The 21,601-nt window shown below is 45.2% G+C and overlaps 1 protein-coding gene across 5 annotated transcripts in view; it reads left to right on the plus strand.

Moving 5' to 3' along the window:
• FXR1 (FMR1 autosomal homolog 1) overlaps positions 1–21,601 on the plus strand; it is a 137,716-nt gene that overhangs the window by 27,010 nt on the left and 89,105 nt on the right. For all 5 annotated transcript variants that reach the window (XM_030215747.1, XM_030215744.1, XM_030215749.1 and 2 more), the window contains exon 4: positions 18,261–18,332. In XM_030215747.1, coding sequence (XP_030071607.1) covers positions 18,261–18,332 — 72 coding nt within the window. The remainder of the gene's footprint in view (positions 1–18,260; positions 18,333–21,601) is intronic.

Genomic DNA, 21,601 nt, shown 5'->3' on the forward strand with positions numbered 1-21,601 from the left:
CAATCTGTAAGAATAGTTGCCTTTGCTATGACTGTGGCTCGTTTTATAAAGGCTATGCATCCCCCTGGAACTGGGGGGCTCAGTTCAGGTTTACCAAACAACAGCAACGGAGAATAGCGCCAGACTATGGCCCACAGTTTAGAGACCTGTTCCAAAATGCTCTTCCAGAATTTCTCCACCTGTGCACAGCGCCAGAACATATGTCCCAAAGTCGCTCCCTCTCTCCCACATTTGGGGCATGCCCCATCTGGGGAAGCTCCCATATGGAACGCTCGTCGTGGGGGAACATGGAGTCTAAGTGCAAAGCGATATTGCATCTCCCAGTGCGCCGACAGCAGAGAAGTTCGATGGATGATCAGGACATGATTTTTGAACACGTTGGTCGTTACAGCTGCGTTCAGGTCTTTCTCCCATTCCCCAGCATACTTTGCATAGTCCAGCTCCAATTTATGATCTTTAATATGTTTGTGGTGATATTTCAAAGGCACCTTCTGTTGGGAGTTGAGTGAAAACGCCTCCGCTACTTCCATTTGGACATCTTCTGCTAGGTCTTCCCATTCCAGGCTAGACACATAGTGTTGTAGTTGCCAGTAGTGAAAGTAGTCTCTCGGGGTTAACAGTTTTAACCTTTGAAGTTCTGTGAAGGCTTTTAGTCTCCCTTCCTCTGTAAGTATTTGTTGAAAATAAATTATTCCTTGCTCTTCCCAGCGCTTGAACACAGCGTATAAGTCTCCAGGAGGGAAGCCCGGGTTTCCCCTCAGTGGTAGGTACGGAGTAGTTTTATAGGAAAAATGATGCATTTTGCAAATCCACTTCCAGGTTTTTTGCGCAGTTTGTAAAATGTTAGTGGACTTCAAAACAGGGGAAGTTCCTCTATCCAAGCCATGCAGGGCACTGCTAAAATGAAGGGGGTTAAGTAAGTTTTTCTCCATTTGGGTTGCTGAAAAATCTGTAGTATTGCGGAACCAGTCATTAATATGTCTCATTGCACATGCTACCGTCATGTGCCGCATGCTTAGCAAACCCATTCCCCCATACTCCTTTGGTATCTCCATCACTTCCAATGACAATCGTGGTCTTTTCCCCCGCCATAAGTATTTTCTTAACATTACATTCAGCTGTTTTTCATCTTTACTAGAGAGATACAATGGCAAAACCTGAAAAACATACAACCAGCGTGGAACTATCATCATATTGTACAGCGCTATGCGTCCCATGAGAGAGAGAGGTAGTCCCTGCCATTGACCCAGCCTGATTGCCGTTTCAGACATCAGCTTTTGAATGTTCAGGCCATAAAGCTGGGACAAGTCGCTCGGGATCTGCACCCCCAGGTACTTGATGGCTCCTTCTGCTCTGCGTAATGGGAACTTAAACCCCTCCAGGTCATCGGGACTGGATTGAATATGCATGACACGGGATTTCTCTAAGTTGACTTTGAATCCCGAGAGCCTACCAAAGTGAGAGACCCTATCTATTAGCACACTGAGGGATGCTGCCGGCCTAGTAGTCATTATCAGTAGGTCGTCTGCAAACGCTAAAGCTTTCACCGTCTCTCCCCCCACCTCCACTCCAGCTATCTCCCTTTCTCTTTTTAGACTCCTCAACAGTGGTTCTATCAATAGAAGAAACAGGGCCGGAGATAGTGGACAGCCCTGCCTCGTGCCCCTCGCTATGGGGAATTGAGTTGTTCTTGAGCCATTAATCAGTACTGCAGCTGTGGGGCCTGAGTATAGAGATTGGATCGCCTGGTATGCCCATCCCTTAACACCCATATGTTGTAACACTGCGAACATGTACTCCCATCCCACTCTGTCGAACGCCTTCTCGGCGTCCAGACTCACCAAAATTGCCTCTTTATCTGCACAACTACATTGTCCCATTGCCAAAAGAAGACGCCTCACATTTACTGCTGCGTGTCTGTTTCGTACAAAGCCCACTTGTTCTGGTTCTATTAATATCGGTATCACTCTCTGTATTCTGTTTGCTAGAAGCTTGGCCATGATTTTTGTATCTACATTGATTAGTGATATGGGCCTATAAGAATCTGCCTGCATGTCTTTTCTTCCTGGCTTCAAAAGTAACGTAATTAACGCTTCGTTAGCATAAGCTGGAAATTCTCCAAGTTCCACCACCTCCTCATAGTATGATAGTAACGGCCCTATTATTGACTGACCTAGCATTTGGTAAAACTCACTGGAGAACCCATCGGGCCCCGGAGCTGAATGGGTGGGGAGGGCCTTGATTGTCTCCTGCATTTCCTTCCCGGTTATTGGCTTATTAAGTTCGTCCAGCTCTGCCTCGCCTAGCTTGGCCAGACCTGCACGCTCTAAATACTGATTAATGGAACCTGCGGAGTGGGGCAATGGCGCCGAATATAAATCTTGGTAAAAGTCTTGGAATACCTTCGCTACCTTTTCTTTTTGATTTTGGATATGCCCCTCTTTGTCTTTAACTGCCATGATTGCTCTGTTTCCTCCCCAGGTTTTAATTATGTGTGCCAACATGGCTCCCGCCTTGTTCCCAAAGCGTTGTAGCCGATATTTCCTATATACTAGCGCCCTAGAAGCTCTATCATGGAGAAGGGTGTTCAATGCTATTCGTGCTGACTGCATTTGTTCTTTAAAGCAAGAGTTAGGGTTACTAATGTACCTTCGTTTTGCTTTTTGGAATCTTTTTTCTAGATTGGTAATCGCCCCAGTAATTCGTCGCTCCCGCTTAGCTGTGTATGCTATGATTGCCCCTCTTAATACTGCTTTAGCTGCTTGCCAAAACAGGGATGGCTGATTTTTGTGGGCTGCATTAAACTTCTCATATTCCTCCCAACTTTCTTGTATATATCGTGCAAATTCCTTATCTGCAGCCAAATATGCTGGGAAACGCCAACCCTCCCCGCCTCGAGATGTTTCTGGGTCCATCAATTCTATCCATGTCATCGCGTGGTCGGAAACCTCTTCTGGTCCTATCACTGCGTCTACTACCTTGTGAAACAAGCTCTGGTCTACAAGGATATAATCTATCCTTGACCAGCTGCCATGTGCCCGTGACAAGTGAGTGTAATCTCGCGAGTCCGGGTGCAGGGTCCGCCACGCGTCCACCAAATTTAGTGATTGCATGAACTGTGGAAGGGCTCTCGATCTTGTTCCCCCCCTGTTAGCTCGCCTAGGTGTTGAGCAATCTAATGTTGGATCTGCTACAAGATTGAAATCTCCCATTATAATTAGAGGGACAGCTCTACGGGAGAGACAACGCTGAGCCACCCGCTCATAAAATGTTTTGTCGTATAAGTTCGGTCCATACATTGCTACTATCATATATTCTTGGTGTTGAAGCCACAAATGGACCATCAGGAATCTCCCCTGAGGATCTCTCTCTATAACTTCTGATTTGGCTACTAGTCCCTTACGAATCAAGATGGCCACCCCTTTACTTCTCCCCTCAGCAGGGTCCGCGTGTACTTCTCCTACCCATGCACGCTTCAATTTCTGGTGTTCTTCTGTGGTAAGGCGGGTTTCCTGCAAGCAGGCCACGTCCGCTCTGTGTTTTTTAAGGGCCGCTAAAATTTTTGTTCTTTTAATTGGGGAGGAAATACCCCCCACGTTCCATGTAAGGAACCGGACCGAGCTGCTCTTAGTCATTGCTATGCCCAGTTGTCATGTAGCGGTGAAATTTCCTTGATATGCGGAACTCCGGGGCCCAGCTCCACCCGTGTCCCTTCCTATCTAACCAATTAGCTCCTGTGTCATGTTCTATTAACCTTTCCCCCTCTTTGTGTCCAACATTTTGTTGTTCTCTAAGTCTATCCCAGAAATCTTTTCGTGACATTTCCCTTCCCTCTACCCCATCTCTCTTACCACCCTTCCCCCCCCTCCAACCACCCTCCCTCCCTTCCCCTCCTCTCTCACTTATCTCCAACCTTGCACTCCCCTCTCCTATCCTAGATCGGGTGTGCAGAGTCAACAATGGTAGGGCCTCCTCCCTCCCCCATCTCCCCTCCACACTCTGCTAAACACAGCAAACCACAACTAAAACATAACCATCTCTCTCTGTAGTAAAAGTACAGCGCTGTGAATTGCTTCATACGTTACTTACAGTTTATTACTTAGCTATTCGACCAACATTCTGTTGTCCAACTGGGACTTAACTTTGGTAAACAGGGCGTTCTAGCTCCTGAAGCATTATGTTATGCTCTTCAAACTATCGGTTCACCCCTGTTCCGAGCTTTTGTAATCGTGGCTTTGAAGCGCTTCCTGAGCTTCTACTGGGGAATTGAAAATTCTCCAGGTGCCGTCCATATTAATTTTTAGTTGCGCGGGGTAGAGCAACAAAAACCGCTGATTCCTCTCTGTAAGTTGCCTGCAGATTGGGGTGAAAGCTTTCCTGCGTTCCTGCAAGGCTTGGGAATAGTCCTGGAACACTTTAATGCTAGCTCCATCCAAGTTTAGGGAATCCCATTTTAAACGTGCTCCCCGTAGAATTTCTTCTTTGTGCACAAAATTATGCACCTTAACAATCACGGCTCTTGGTCGGGTTCCATTGTTGAATCTTTTCCCCAATCTGTGAGCCCTTTCGAGGCAGAGCGGCCCCATGCTGTCAGGGCGAATTCTGATTTTAGCCAGCGTTCTAATTGTTCTGTCAGGGAGCGGTCCGGTATCGACTCCGGGACTCCGATAAGCCTCAAGTTGGACCTTCGAGACCTATTCTCGAGGTCATCCAGCTTCGCTGCATGCGATTTCAGTTCTTTTTGCATCTCTTGCATTGACGCCGTCGCTATTACTGCGGCGTCCTCTACCTCCGACACTCGTGCCTCAAGCTCGCCCGTTCTCTTGGTTGTTTCGCCAAGCTGCGTCTCCACACTTGCCAGCCGCTCGGAGATTTGTTTCAGTTGCGGCTCTAGAGCGGTCTTTACCGCTTCTGTGAGTTGCTCCAGTTGCGCCTGATGAAACCGCGGCACTGGGTCTGCTGCCGGGCTCGGCGCCATCTTGTTTTCGCCGATCCCTCGCTATTTCTCGGGTTCTTTTTTCGCTGTTTTCCCGGTCATCGCTCTGGTTTCTCGAATAATGTAAGAGTCCATGTGTCTTAGATCTGCTCCTATTAACGCTCCCTTGTTTCTTAATGAGTTAATCCAGTTTATGGAGGGTTTGAGGGAGGGAGAGCCCGAGAGTGAAGAAGGCTGCGACCTCTTCTCTCAGCCCATCATGTGACTCTCCACAATCCAGTATTTTAATCTAATCTAATATAGGCATCTCTATTTGGGTTTAGCTAAATAGGCACCAAGTGGATCACAACCAAATAAAAAAAATAGGACAGATTCTATTGGTAGGTCATCAGTGGTGCTCTTTCCCTGGCCCCCAGGTGCTAAATTTGGCCTAAATTGCTCTGGTCAGCCTTATTCCCTATGATAGGCTGTGTAAAAACAAACAAGCATTGACTTCAATTGAGAGTCCTATAAAGTTCAAGATTTTTTATCTGGTGTTTTAAGATTGTAATGGGTCAGGTTTCCAGTGCTGGCTGCTAAGCTACATGGATATCAATCCCCAAGATCTTTAAGATCTGCAGATCAGTTAAAACTAGATGTACCGTCTTGTCGTGTGGTGAAATTAAATGAGTTCAGGTCATTCATTTTTTATGTAGCAGGTCCCTCAATGTGGAACAGTCTACCATTGAGGTTAAGAAAAACTCAAGAAACAGTTTGAGGGACTTAAAGACATGTTTTTTCATACAAGCATATGGAGAGGTGATAGAATTGAATTAAGTGGGCATAAACTGTTATCAGGGTATTTAATGTGCTGAAATGTTCAGATGTGTTAATGTTTGACTTATGTGATGAGTGTGTACGGGGCCGTTGTATGTGTAATTATGCGTGGTTGGTTTTAGATATTATGAATGTATATAGTGTTACCCGCCAAGAACAATTGGATTGCATGGAATATGTTTTTAAATAAATTAAACAAACAAACAAAAAAAATTCTAGCCAGAGCAGGGAAATCCCTTACTCAATATTTTTTTATTTTTATTTTTTTATTTTATTTACAACAATTTAATTTTACAAGCACTAAAATAACTTGCCAGAAATACAGAGAAAATAACACACAAGAATTATTTCAATCAGGTAATTCTATACTCTTCCTTAGACCACAAAATAGGGAGAGTGAAACAAGACAAGGGGATCAATTAAACAACAGTAAACAAAGAAAACGTGATATTAACCTGATTATCCCCAGTTATTATTTATCTGAATCATTATTCCACATTGATCGTCTGGTTGGTTTCTTCAAAGCCAAAACGGTGTATAGGCAATTTATTTCGTTGGAAACATACTTATTGTCCAATATTAATGGAAATAATACACCTGATTTCATTTTTTTGTCTTTTAAAACCAGAAATTATTTAACAATGCAAACTCTTGAGTCTCTAATCCAATTCCCACTGATTAAGGTAATCCCAGTTTTACAGGTTGCACTTCTTTTGGATTAATATACTAAGAGGAATAATTTCAGAGGAAAAAACTTTAGGAGTCGTACCCGGAACTCTGGGAAAACAACAATCTCGATATTAATCATCTGTAATAATATTCATTTTCAAATTTTTCTGGTTATCATTTTCAAAATCTTAACCGTTTCCTACTCCTGTAGAACTTCATTTGCTGTATCAATTTTTCATTCTAGGATTCGATTAGATTATCCATGTGGCTCACTAATAAGATTATATCTGAAGCAAAATTATTTACTACCACCGTTAGGTCCTGGAGCGCCTTCCAGATGATATTCAATGTAACCTCCACGAGAGCCAAAAACTCCAAGCTGATAGCTCTTACGGGTTTAGGAGTGGCACCGCCGACACGGGTTCAGATGTAAACGACTTCCGTTTCAGCATTCACTCCTCCACTCTTTTGGACATGGTGGTTAAATGATTCGGGAACGATGAAGTTGTTTCCAGGTCCAAGAACATCGATGCTCCTTCGCCGGCGCTAATCAAAGGACTCACCAACCCAGTCATCTGTGGGCAGCTCGTCACGCAGCGGTCCCACACTTGCTGCACAGGGGACAAAACGCTGGCCATCGGCGGCTGAGGCCCCATTGTCCCCTTCCTCTCAGTTAAAGTAACTGCAAATGCAGAGAGGAAATTTCAAATAAACAAAGACAGAACTTCAGAGGGACAGCTGGGCCATTGAGCGTACGAGCTTCAGGTCGCCATCTTTCCAGTCTCCCTAGTTTGGGACACCCTTTGTCTGGGTTCTCCTCAGAGGCCTGTCTGATATGGGTAACCCTTCAGCATAGCCGTCTGAGTCATTGAAACACAGAAGCCCCTCCACCACTACAAGGTGGTGTCCCTTCGGAGGGGTCCCTTACTCAATGTTAAGGGATTTCCCTGTAACTCACCTTCAGCTACTACTGAAAAAGGTGTGAGCAAAAATCTAAATAAATAATCACCCCTAGAGAGCCCAGGATGGTGCAGGAGCTGGATCCCTGGGCCGAGGCAGGTTTGCATGTACCTGCCATGTGGCTGGACATGTTGGCCCACAGTGTGATGGGCCATTTCTGACTGGAAATGGCCCGAGAGGGAGGCTTCCAGAGTTGATGTGACCTCCCCCAGTGCCACAGCATTGGGATAATGACCATTTTGTCTTCGCCTTCTTGTTCTGTGTCTTCTGCTTCTCAGCAGTGGGAAATTTCTCCTCCCTCTTTGTGGCTCAGAGGTGGGGGTCTTCCTCTTCTACCCCCCTCGTGTTTGTGGGGGAGGGGTCCTGATGGGGCCCCCTGGGGGCTTTTTGACTTCAGAGCTTGGTGCAGTTAGTCTGACAGCAGTTGGTCAGACAGGGGTTCCCTCTACTGTAGGGGCCCCTGTTTCGGTTCAAAAAGGTGTAGGATTGAGGTGAGGGCACCTAAGGTACTGCTTCCCTTGGAGGAGGCAGGAGAGGAAGCAGAGGTCCTATCAGTCTCCCAGTCACCTTCTGTGTTGGATTTGGAACCCCCCCCCTCCCGCCTTGGAAGATGAGGAAGAGTGGTCCCATGTGATCCATCTCTCTTGGAGAGAGACGTCTCATCCAATTGATGAGGTTACTAGGGCCCTTTCCAAGCATTGTCCCCTGCATTGTCTGCATGATGGTGGATTTGGAAGAACCTTGATGGCTCCCTTCGGGATGCCAGAGTTCTGGATCGCCTTTAAGCTAGGGCTTCACGTTAATTGTGGTTAACGTGATTAACACGTTAATTATCAATTCCAGTTATAAAACATTTTATCATTTAATAATTATTCATGTGCTGCCCGACTTCTGCCTCCCTCCTGTTCCTTCCCCCACTGTGCATGGTCTGGCATCACTCTTTCCACTCCCCACCCGCATCCCCACCTGGTGTAAACAGTAAGTCTTTGGCCCTGCAGTCCAGCGGCAGCCGCACACAAAAAACTGCCTGTGGCCTGCACCGGGCCTTTCCCTCTGAGCCAGCCTACTCTTTCTGATGTAACATTCTGGGTGCAAGAGGGAGAGGAGACCTGATAGCCACGGTCAGGTCTGGGAGGGGAGGGAGAGGTGCCGGACCGTGCAGGGGAGTGGGAGAGGAAATTGAGAGAGAACCGTGGGCACCATATGGGAGGGAATTGAGCAAGAACCTTGTGGACTTTGTGGGGGTGGGGAGGGAATTGAGAGAGAACCTCTGGCACTATGTGGGGGTTGGGAGAGAGAGAGAATTGAGAGAATTGCAGGCACCGTTCGTGGGGGGGGGGGGAGGTTGAGGGAGGGAAAGAGAACAGTGGTAGGGCCAAAAGAGGAGAGAGAGAGATGCTGGCCTGTGCACGGGATTGGGGGGTAGGGGAGAAATATAGAGAGAGTCCAAACTGAGAGAGAGAAGGAGGAAAGTGGATGAAGAAGAGAGAGAAACGTGTTGGGTTTAGAGGGAGGGGAAAGAGGGATAGTGGACCCCTGGTGTGGAGAGGGTGGAGGGAAGGAAGGAGAGCGGGAAGAAAAAGATAATGGACCTGGGGGTAGAGGGGAGGGAGAGAGAGTTGGACCTGAAGGCGGGAGAAAGGAAGATATTGGGCTTTTAATCAGTGACACAACCGGGGGGAGGGACCTTGGAGATTTAGACCCCCTTCAAAGCTGCAGTACCTGTTCAATGTCTGATGAGTAGCTGAAACCTAGCCAGCTGAAGAAATCTACCTGAGTCGTCATCTCCCTTTTCTTACTGCCTTAGGAGTGAGGAAGTCAGCAGCATGCCTCCAGCCAACGACACTCCCCAAGCATACTTAGTTTGTGCATGAATTAAGCATGCTCAAGAAGTGCCGGCATTGGCAGCTGGAGGCATCCTGCTGACTTCCTCGCTCCTGAGGCGGAGGATGGGGGCGGATTTGGCACTGGATTTCTTCTACTGGCAGGGCTTTGGCATCCCCATCACCGAAGGTATGATACCTAAACTGTTGGGAGGGGGAGGGAGAGGAAATGCGTGGCCTCCCAGTCCCCTGTCCCTCTCCATTGGACTGCTATGCCTCGCCTTTAATCAAAATGCAGCACTACTTTATACCTTTGCTCCAGGGGAGATTGAAAGGTACTGGACATTTCCTAAGGTGGACACCCTGGATACAGTGGGCCATGAAAGCAACATCTATGCTGGTCCTGGGGGGTTTGGTCTGTAGAGCGCCATGTCAAGAAGGTGGAGTAGCATCTCCACCTGGCCTTTTCTGTGAGCGCTTCCGGCATTGTCAGCCATCTGTGGTGGTTATGTGGCAAGGGGTATGCTGTAGTGGTTGCAGCAGCTCCCAGAGTCCCCACAGGTGGCTTGCCTGGAATCTGGGACAGCCTTTTTGGCTGATGTCCTTTATGATGTAGTTTGTCTGGTTTCCTGTTCAGCGGCCATTTTGGTGGTTTTGTTGTTGATGGTTATGGCTCCACCAGTGGGTGGCAGAGTTAGCTGCCCTTTAGGGGGTGTTTGCTGTTTGGAGAGGACCTTGAGAAGTTGGTGAAAGATATGGGGGAGGCATTTCCTCTGAAGTTGCTGGAGCTGAGGCAGAAGGGCGCATAACGCTCCTCTGCTCCTAAGGGGTGCATTGGGAGGGGCAGGCCATTTTCACTTCACTTGATGCTCCTGGGGGGGGGGGGGGGGGAGATGGGGTCTTTAGGGTTCTTTTCACGGCCCCAAGAGAGCCGGTGTAGCGAGTTCCTCAGGAGGAACAGTGGGCGCACGTCCTGCCCATTGAGAATGCTCCAGGCCCCTTGCCCATCTAGGTGGGAGGCAGACTGTATCTCTTCTGGGCGAGTGGGCCCATGTCATCTCATATCTGTGGGTTATAGAGGTGGTCAGGAAGGGGTACTTTCTAGAGTTTGCCTGGCTGGTGCTTGACACATTCATGGCCTTTCCATGCGTCTTGACCGTGAAACAGCAGGCTGTTGCTTCCACCCTGCAGCATCTGTGCATTCTCATAGTGGAACCTGTGCCCCTGGTAGAGCGTGGCCTGGGATAGTACTCTGTGTATTTCATGGTCCTTGAAGAAATGCAGCCAAACACTTGCTGAGTCCAGCACTTTCGAATGGAGACTGTCTTCGGTCATTGTGTTAGTGCGGCCAGGGGAGGTTTTGACTTTCCTGGACCTCATGGAGGCTTCTCCACATTCCTATTGTGGTTAATCACAGGAGGTATCTGTGCTTCTGTGTGCTGGGGCAACATTTTCAATTTGGGGCCTTTAAATTTGGTCTGACTATCGCACCACACACGTTCTCCAAAGTGATAGTGGTGGCACATATTCAACTCCAGGAGGTTCAGGTTCTTCAGTGCCTGGATGACTGGTTGGTTTGAGCGGATTCAGTGGTGGAGGCCAGACAGGCCACCACTCAGGCCATTTACTTCTTGGAGTCACTGAGCTGAGTTGTGAATCCACCCAAGCCACCTCACTCTGACTCAGGTCTGGAGTACCTGGAAGTCTGCTTTGACATGAGACGGGGAATGGTATTCCTTGCAGAGAAGCTGTGAGCGCAGGTTATGCGAGCTTCCCCATCCTGTGGTTTGGGACTATTTGCAGCTTCTGGGCTCTATGGCGACAACTCTGGTGGTGGTGCCGTGCCCAAGGGCTCTCGTGCACCCTCTTCAGCAGGCCTCTCAAGATTTCTATTGTTCTGCTTACTAAGAGGGTGAGGATAAATCTGGCCTGGTGGGACAAGTCCGGTGCACCTTTTGAGAGGTGTCCCTCTGGGTCCTCCTCAGTGGGTGCTGGTTACCACGGATGTGAGTTTCCTTCGTTTAGGAGCTCACTGCCTTGGGCAGATGGCACAGGGCACCTGGACTGGTCCATCAACCGCCTGGAGACCCAGGCATTTCGTCAGGCTCTGCTGGAGTTGCAACTGCTCCTGAAAGGGAAAGCAGTCAGAGTGATGCCAGACAATGCCATGGCTGTGGCGTGCATCAACAAGCAGGGCGGAATGAGGAGTCAGGCGGTTGCCCTGGAGGTGGCAAGTCTGTTAGTGTGCAGAAACCCATCTGCAGGCGCTATCAGCAGTTTATATTGCAGGCAAAGACAAATGTGCAGGTGGACTTTCTCCAGTCTCTCTTTCCTGGATCTTAGAGAATGGGAGCTGGGACCTCAGGCCTTTCAGCTCATTGTGGACCGCTGGGAGCCTCCTCAATTCGAATTGATAATGTTCAGCACCAACTCAAAGACAAAATGCTGTTTCAGTCTCCAGAGGTAGATGCCCTGGTTCAGCCTTCACCAGTAGTGGAGCCTCTTGTTGGCTACTTGTTGCACAGTGTTGTGCGTCATCCTCACCTGATCTTGTTGGTGGCACTGTACTGGCCTTGCAGACATTGATATGCGGATCTCCAGCATCTGCTGGTTTAGGACCCACTGCCGCTGTCCTAGAGTCGGGGTCTGCTCTGCCAGGGCCAGTAGAGTTGGATGATCCAGATCCTTTTTGGCTTACGGTATGGCCATTGAAAGGCGATGATTGGAGAAACGTGGGGTTCCCCTACGGTGACTTCTACCCTGCTTTGCTCCAGGAAGTCCTTTACTTCTGGCTTATGTATGGGTCTGTTGTGTGTTTGAATCCTGGTGTGAGGAATGGACCTTATCTCTCTGGAGGGCTCAGATTAACTATGTTTTAGGGGGTTTAGCTGGCCTTGGGCACCCTGAGAGTCCAGGTGGCTGCATTACCCAGTTTTTGGGGAAGGTGAAGGGCATCTCTGTGGCCTTGGATAGAGAGGTACCTTGGGTTCTGAATTGGGGGGGGGGGGGTACATCTACCTCCCTCTCTTTGTCCTTCCATCTTGAGACCTCAATATGGTTCACTGGGCATTATTCAAGATTTCTTCTAGCCTCTGCATTTTGCTTCCAACAAGGATTGCACCCTGAAGATGGTGTTTTTGGTGGCTTTTACCTCTGCTAGGAGGGTCTCTGAGTTGGAAGCCCTGTTGTGTTGGGATCACTATCTCTCCTTGGAGGATTCTATGTCTTTACGCACAGTACCATCCTTCCTTCCAGTGGTGGTGTCTTTGTTCCATTTGAATCAGATTTGTTTGTCCTACTATGAGGCACAGGGATCAGAGATTTCACAAAGTGAATATCCGGAGGACACTACTCAGACCCCTTAAGGAGGTGAATGAATTTCATCTCTTGGACCACCTCTTTGTACTCTCCCATGGCACTCGGAAGAGGCAGGCTGCTTCGAGAGCAGTCCACTTGGATTGGCCAGAATCGTCCTTTGCTTTGGGCTCAAAGCCCACTCTTCCAGAGCTCAGGCTGCTTCCTGGGCAGAATCTCCTGAGGAGATCTGCAGAGCGGCGTCTTGGTTGTTGCTCTATTCCTTTGCTAAGCTCTACAGATTCGTCTTGGGCAGAGTCGTCTTTTGGGGGTTGGGGGGCTTCTCTTACCCTGACCAATAGATCTGCTTTGGTACATCCCATTGGTTCACAACAGTGGAGCTGGCGCAAAGAAAGGAGAAATTCTTACCTTATAATTTTCTTTTCTTTAGTCAGCGACACTGTTCTGAAGACCTCGGCCCAGGGTTCTGGGTGTGCTGTGTGTTCCCCTTTACTTCATTTCAAGGCAAAAAAAAAATCAGATTGGCAGCCATACAGGGTTTCCGTGAGATGGCTATTCCCTGGTATATGCAAGGTAGTGAGTTACACTCTGGTGTTTTGCTCGCTTGCTATCATTTTAGCTGCAATGGTTGATGGGGCTGGGTGCATTATGTAAAGGGACCTTCTGCTGCTTGTTCCAGGGAGCACCACAGCTTACACAGTGATGTTGCTGGTAGAATTTAGTTTTCTCTACCTCCATCTTCTGGTAGGAAGGGATGACAAGCCATTGGTTCAGATCACTGTTGCTGACTAAAATTATCAGGTAAGACATAATTTTCTCAGTGTACACAGCTGCCAAAAGCTGCATGAGCTGCTCTTGCTGTCCATCACAACCCTGCATTTCTGGCTTTAAGCATTGCTCATCAGTTTACTCTTTCTTTCTGGCACTGTTAGGCACCTGGCAATAGAGTTTAATAACTTGAGATTTTGAACAGCTGCATTTTTTGAAAGGAGCACTTCTACACAATGTCCCTTTTTTTTTTTTTTTTTTAAGAGACACCCCTGGTTTAAACTGTATGCAGTTCTCACTGTAGTATCCATAAAATCAGTCAATCCATTATGCTGTACAATGTAGTAGATTTATTTAAAAATGCAAGATGATAATACTGGCTAGACTTGTGGTGACAGATTATGTTCAAGTTCCCTGATTTGAACTGGCTTGTATATCTAGACCAATTGCATCTAGCCGTTAAAGTGCAAATAATTTGTCTTTTCAGACTGCTTCCATTAGATTTTATCTTGGACTGCAATGAGTTCATTTCCCACAATAAGGAGTTGGAAAAGTTCTGATGAAATGTTATGTATTCTTTTTGCTTAAACCACGCTGAGAAAGCCAGTCATCTATACTAAGAAGAATAAAACCATTAGTGCTGCTGAATATCAGCTCAGACTCCTACAGCACAATCCACTTGTTATGCAGTTCTGTCGTGTCTGGGTATTTTTCTGGGCACTGAATCTGAGTTAGTGCTGGCATAATAATGTTCACGTTCACCCAGACCATCCTGGCACTGCGTGGATTGTGCTGTAGGAGTCTGAGCTGATATTCAGCAGCACTAATGGATTTATTCTTCTTAGTATAGATGACTGGCTTTCTCAGCGTGGTTTAAGCAGGCAGAAGTCTCTCCTGCCCCCTTAAAACTATGCTGAATAATGAACCCTTTGGTTTTAAAAATATATATATATATTGATTTTATACTTTGCAAATACAAATAAACAGTATACTAGATAACAAGAAGTCAGACAAAATCCAAACAATATCTTAACATCAAAAACAATACAACACAAACACAAGCATTGAATATTTAAAGCATTGTCGGGAAGATATTTTAAATGGTCTCCTTAGTAATAGAACAAAGCAGTTTTATTAGGAAAGAAAGGCATCCAATTTTTTCCATTTAGAGAATTGATGATTCCTCTGTAAAGATTGGGAATTCAATATATTGACATATTTCTTGTATAGCAACACCCAGTTCCACCACATGTGAACAGAGAGATGAATTGTCTTTCCAATGACTATTAATTTAAGAGCAATAGAAATCAGAAAATCAAGTAGGTTTTTGTCGTCATCCAATAAAGGAGTAGACAGCAATGGATTCCATATAACAAGTTTGAGTGATACAGAATTTTGGACCAGACATCATTCCAAAAAAGTAGAAAAATAGCATTTTACTAGAGTACTAGTTGATTAGATGTTGATTTCCTAGGTGTCTAAAGTTATCTATGTTGGATAAAGTAGAGTCTGAGTAATGGACGCAGACATTGAGATTCTTGGACCAAAAAATATGCCAAAGGTCGTCAGATGAATGATAATTTGTCCTTTTCCCCACACACTTTCAGTTCTGTTACTGTGATTTTTTTTTTTTTTTTAAGTTTTGTAGAACAATGAAGCTTGATGAAACACAAAATATGTTTGATAAAGGTATCAAGTATACATTTGTCTAAAACTGGTATAGTTCTTTATACATTTTGTAGTAGTGCTGTAATTGGAACCAGGTAAAAATAGAGAACCAGATAAATGAAATTGTTCTTGGCGTTTCGCAAAAGATTTAACTTTACTATTGATTAAGTGTTGGTCTAAATATCAGATGATATGAGATTGTCATGTGGTCCAATTTACCACTGAGATATGTATTAAAATATCCGGATTATTCCAAATAAGTGTTACACATTTTGTTAGACTGACGTGGTAGAGACCTTTGTTTTTTAAACTTGCTCACTAATCTCATTCTTCTGGCCTTAGCTCAGAGGTGGAGCTGGGATTCTTGAACCTTGTGTTTTGAAGGTTCTTAAAACACTTTTATAGGGATATGAAAATTTCTTCAGTTTTGTTTGATTCTCAGCTTCTGTATGCTATACAGTGGTGGAAATAAGTATTTGATCCCTTGCTGATTTTGTAAGTTTGCCCACTGACAAAGACATGAGCAGCCCATAATTGAAGGGTAGGTTATTGGTAACAGTGAGAGATAGCACATCACAAATTAAATCCGGAAAATCACATTGTGGAAAGTATATGAATTTATTTGCATTCTGCAGAGGGAAATAAGTATTTGATCCCCCACCAACCAGTAAGAGATCTGGCCCCTACAGACCAGGTAGATGCTCCAAATCAACTCGTTACCTGCATGACAGACAGCTGTCGGCAATGGTCACCTGTATGAAAGACACCTGTCCACAGACTCAGTGAATCAGTCAGACTCTAACCTCTACAAAATGGCCAAGAGCAAGGAGCTGTCTAAGGATGTCAGGGACAAGATCATACACCTGCACAAGGCTGGAATGGGCTACAAAACCATCAGTAAGACGCTGGGCGAGAAGGAGACAACTGTTGGTGCCATAGTAAGAAAATGGAAGAAGTACAAAATGACTGTCAATCGACAAAGATCTGGGGCTCCACGCAAAATCTCACCTCGTGGGGTATCCTTGATCATGAGGAATGTTAGAAATCAGCCTACAACTACAAGGGGGGAACTTGTCAATGATCTCAAGGCAGCTGGGACCACTGTCACCATGAAAACCATTGGTAACACATTACGACATAACGGATTGCAATCCTGCAGTGCCCGCAAGGTCCCCCTGCTCTGGAAGGCACATGTGACGGCCCGTCTGAAGTTTGCCAGTGAACACCTGGATGATGCCGAGAGTGATTGGGAGAAGGTGCTGTGGTCAGATGAGACAAAAATTGAGCTCTTTGGCATGAACTCAACTCGCCGTGTTTGGAGGAAGAGAAATGCTGCCTATGACCCAAAGAACACCGTCCCCACTGTCAAGCATGGAGGTGGAAATGTTATGTTTTGGGGGTGTTTCTCTGCTAAGGGCACAGGACTACTTCACCGCATCAATGGGAGAATGGATGGGGCCATGTACCGTACAATTCTGAGTGACAACCTCCTTCCCTCCGCCAGGGCCTTAAAAATGGGTCGTGGCTGGGTCTTCCAGCACGACAATGACCCAAAACATACAGCCAAGGCAACAAAGGAGTGGCTCAGGAAGAAGCACATTAGGGTCATGGAGTGGCCTAGCCAGTCACCAGACCTTAATCCCATTGAAAACTTATGGAGGGAGCTGAAGCTGCGAGTTGCCAAGCGACAGCCCAGAACTCTTAATGATTTAGAGATGATCTGCAAAGAGGAGTGGACCAAAATTCCTCCTGACATGTGTGCAAACCTCATCATCAACTACAGAAGACGTCTGACCGCTGTGCTTGCCAACAAGGGTTTTGCCACCAAGTATTAGGTCTTGTTTGCCAGAGGGATCAAATACTTATTTCCCTCTGCAGAATGCAAATAAATTCATATACTTTCCACAATGTGATTTTCCGGATTTAATTTGTGATGTGCTATCTCTCACTGTTACCAATAACCTACCCTTCAATTATGGGCTGCTCATGTCTTTGTCAGTGGGCAAACTTACAAAATCAGCAAGGGATCAAATACTTATTTCCACCACTGTACTTGCAAGTTAGATTATTGTAGTGCCCTTTTGGGGTGAATATTAAGAGGTTGTAATTGCTACAGAACACTACTGCATGCTGACGGGAGAGGCAAGGGTGACAGAAAATGTTTTTTATATTCTTTGCAATCACTTTATTGGTTATCTGTAGAATCTTAAATTTGGTTCTCGTTCTGTGCCTGGTCCATTGATAGGGAAATGCAACCATATTGATGGTAACGTCTTTTTAATGAATCCTGACTAGACCCAACTCTTAATGTCAGGAAAGCTCTTAAGCGGTTCCAGGTCATCTACAGTGCTTTCTGAGCTTGTGATACTTTACTGTCTCTTCAATCCTGTTCATTTGTGCAAACCATCTGGATGCATGCTCTCTTTTTTTCCCATGGAAACAAACAAATTTAAAAAGGAACAAATGAACAAAAGGAAAAGAGAAGCTAACCAGGGTACAGAGCTCACCAGACTCATGTACCATCCAGCATCTTGAGGTCCTTTCTGTGGTACTATGGTAACACAAAAAGGGCCGCTAATTCTCTGCCTGGGCTCCCTAACGGCAGCAATAGGGATCCAGTTCCACAACTGCTATGCACCAGAATGGACTCTAAAGGGATCAACCTATCGACCTGCAGCCATACTCCCTGAGCTTCCTAAGAGGAAGCTACTGCTTTCTGCAGTACAAGCTGCACCAGCATAGAGCTGAGACTTAAAAAAAAAAAAAAATCTGGCCTGAGTGTGATTCTTCATAGGACTTTGCAGCGGCATGTAGGATTTGCAGACTTATGGTCCTCCTTATGAAAACAAGTTATTGTGTCTGAAGAGGGTTGTCGTAAGAATTTTTTTTTTTTGCCATTAGATTTTCATAATATTGCTGTTTTCAGAGAATGACAGTTCTCCGATTTATAATTTCTGGCAAGGAATTGCAACCCTTTTTATTAGCAGTATTTCATATATTCAGTGCCTCCAGGTTGTCTAAGGATCTTTAGAGCAGATAAAAATGCTTGAAATTACTTCATCATCTCCTGTTATCTGATTATATAATCGGTAACTCCCATGCAACACTGAAAATCATCCTCTATATATTCAATGTTGCATGGGCGTTACTGATCTGATCTATGTCTCTTTGATTCCATAGTTTGTTTTCAGTTGTTTTTGTGTGTGTTCGTTTAATTAAAGCACATTTATTGACACATTATGTATTTGATAACAATTGCATTCAGAATTCTAACCAGCTTGTAATTATACTTATTCCTTTTATAGGTTTATTCCAGAGCAAATGAGCAAGAACCTTGTGGATGGTGGCTGGCTAAAGTTCGAATGATGAAAGGAGAGGTATGTTCTAGTTATTAGTAAGGAAAGCTTCAGACACTTTGCTAATGTCTTTTGCTCAGGAGAGAATCTGTTTTGCTTGAATATTTAAAAATATGCATTCTGATTATTTGTCTCAAAAGAGAGGAGTATAGGTCGTTTTCTAAAAGGAATTGATCTCTTATGTAGTCAAGGAATATTTTGCTGTAATACTGGTCAGCTAAGTTAAATTTTCCCCTCTAGCTAAATACTTTTGCATGTAGGTCAAATATCTTGGAGGAAAGAGCCAGTTGTAGTAGATCTGTAAAGTCGAGCAACAAAACTGTACATGGGATAGAGTTGGCCTCTTGTCACCCTGTTGCTCTGAAATTGAGCTGTTTAAAACTTTTTAAAACCTTGAGCAAGTTTTTTTCAAGCGGTTGAAATTAAAGGCCTATCTGTTTCAGGTCTTTGTCAGGCCCTGATCAGAGATGCCTGATAAAGATTTCTCGTGGTTGAAAGCTAGCTGGGAGGAGGATCTGGGGGTGTCACTAGGGGACTGGGATGTCGCTGTTAGGTTGAGGGGAATCTTCTCGCTCACTACATAGGCGAGGCTTAGAGAGTGTGGTTATCGGGTAATACTTCGTGCTTACTGGACTAAAGTACACCTGGCACACATGGTGGATGGGGATGAGGGGGGAGTTGGGATGCCCTAAATGTAACCAACAGAGACAAACATACTCTCATGCTGTCTGGTGGTGTCCTAAAGTAAAAATGTTTGGGAGACGGGTCAAGGACTTCTTATCATACATACTGGTCCGTAATGTCCGAGAGACAGTGGAACAGATACTATTGGATAAACTGGACGTGTTTAGGCCCCTTGCTAGAGACAATATTTTTTTATGCTGTAAGATTAGCCTGGTAGCCAAAAAAGTAATTTTGCAATATTAGACATCGTCAGACCCTCCAGCGTTTTGGCATTGGCGAAACCAGGTGCCTATGCTGGATAGCTGGGAGGCTAAAGAGGCTAGAGGTTCCCATAAACGCAAACAATTATTTTTAAAGACTGGGAATCCTTATCTGCAAGTACTGAGTCCACAGGGCCGCAGTCTTCTTATTAACAACATATAGGGATGGTAGGCCTTGTTAGCAGAGCCACTTAGTGTCATCAGGTTTGAGGACTCACAATGGAATAGCACAATGGGTAGTAGAAGGAAGGGGGGAGGCGGACGAGAGACTAGGGGATGGGATAGAGGTACAGGAGGTAGGGGATAGTTATTAGCAAGGTCATAAGGAACGGGGTGAGGATGGGTGATCTGAGAGGGGGAGGGGGGTTTTCGCAAGAGAGGGATAATAATTTTAGATCTAGGTTCGGGGAGCTCATTGTTGAAGAGATCTCTTGCTCAAATTGGTTTTACTATGTAAGCTTTATAATATTATTCAGCAATATACACACTGGCACTTGCCTAATAAATGGAGGGAGGGGTGGAGGAGGGATGAAGGTGGGATGGGGAGAAAATGGGTATAAAATTGGATAATAGCCTTATTGGCATGTACTAATTCAATTTTCATTAGATAGTGATGTTATCTATTCTGGCACTTTAAGTTTATTGTACGTTAATGCTGTTGAATTACTAATAAAAATTGTTGAAAAGAGAAAACCTTGATCAAGACAGTTTATTTCTCTTTGTAGGAAGGCCCCATCTTTTTTTCCTTGTCCATTGGTTAAGATCTCATCAGTACAGTTCTGGAGAAAAATGGACGGAAAGGTCTTGTACGTGAACTTTTGAAATCATACACATCCCTTTTTCAGTTGGTGTCTGAAAAAGGAACCAGTGTGATGTTAAAAGTTCAAGTACAGCAACAACTTTGTTGGTCATTGTAAAGATATCACAGCCTAACAAGACTCGTCACAATGAGAAAAATGCTCAACATCCTTCAAGATGTGAGCCTGTGTGAAAATTAAGTTCTAAGAACAAACTGGATTGCAAAACCTTAGATGTGGGTGACATCATCTGACAGAGCCCAGCATGGGAAAAAGACAATTTAGAATAAAATCTGGAAGCTTTGTGTTTCACATTGCATGTGTAATGTTCCTGGACCGTATTGTTGCCCAGGGCTTCTGAAGTGTTAATTTTTCTGTAGAGCCCTATCCTTGTCAGCAGGAAGGCTCTTGCTGAAGTTATAGTTGGTTCTCTATGGTAATCAGTATAGCTGCAAGCTAAAGGGGACCCTTGGAGAAGGAAAGATTCAGGCAGAGGTAATGAGTGGAAGAGGAAGAACAGCTGCAAATACTACTTATCAATTGTATAGCGCCACGAGAAGACCATTCCCCCTCCTCCACACCAGTGCTTATGGGCGCCCATCAGTCATATCCAGCCCTCACCAGATATCTTGCTTGATGCAGTGTTCCAGTGTTGACATCATCAGTGTTAACACAGGGTGTCATGCATGCAGCCAATTCTAAGAGGAGGGTTTTAGTTGGTTTCAACTTAAACCCTTATCCTCCACAGAAAATGAGGACATTGGCTCTAGAAGATACCTCTCATTGATTTTTATTAGGGAAATGGCTGCTACTATTTCTTTCAGGTTAGTGATAGAGGAGGAATGCAGGGCGTAGATATTGGATATCCTTTAATTCCTTGATCAGGACCCCTTTCCTTCAGCCCACAAAGGGCATGTTGCCCTTTCACAGGATCCTGAAGGAGACATGTTTAAATAACTGTACAGCTCACCAATACAAAGATGCAAATAGCAGTTCAGCATCAAGATGGGTACTATCCAGTTTGTGCATTGAGTACCTCATGTATGATTATCTCCCAGTTGGTGAGTGGTTGTGTGTGCACTCGATTCAGAGAGCGCCTGGCTTTCTCAGAACAAATATGACTCTGGAGGCTAGAGTAATGGACTTGCTGAAGCAGACATAAAGACATATAGAAGACCTCCATGGACATTAGTAGAGAAGGTCTACCTCCAGCTGGCAACCTCTGTCCTACATTGGAGGTAGGTATTGCCAAGCTGATGCTGTCATTTCAGGTTAATATCCACTTTAACAGGTCCAGATTTACTCCTCACTTTAACCACACAGTATTCTGAAGATAAGTACTTAATATATATCTATAAAAGAAATAAGTAAGCCGATGAAGAAGTTAGTGCTATGGGGATTGCCCTAAAAATCATTGTGGGACAATTATGCACTACTGAGGCAAGAGACGTTAATTATTTTTGAAAGTATTTTGATATATATGTGTGGTTAAAGTGAGGAGTAAATCTGGACCTGTTAGAGTGGATATCATCTTGATGTGAGGATTCCA

Source organism: Microcaecilia unicolor, chromosome 10 (genome assembly GCF_901765095.1).
Source record: "Microcaecilia unicolor chromosome 10, aMicUni1.1, whole genome shotgun sequence".
NCBI classification, from domain to species: Eukaryota; Metazoa; Chordata; class Amphibia; order Gymnophiona; family Siphonopidae; genus Microcaecilia; species Microcaecilia unicolor.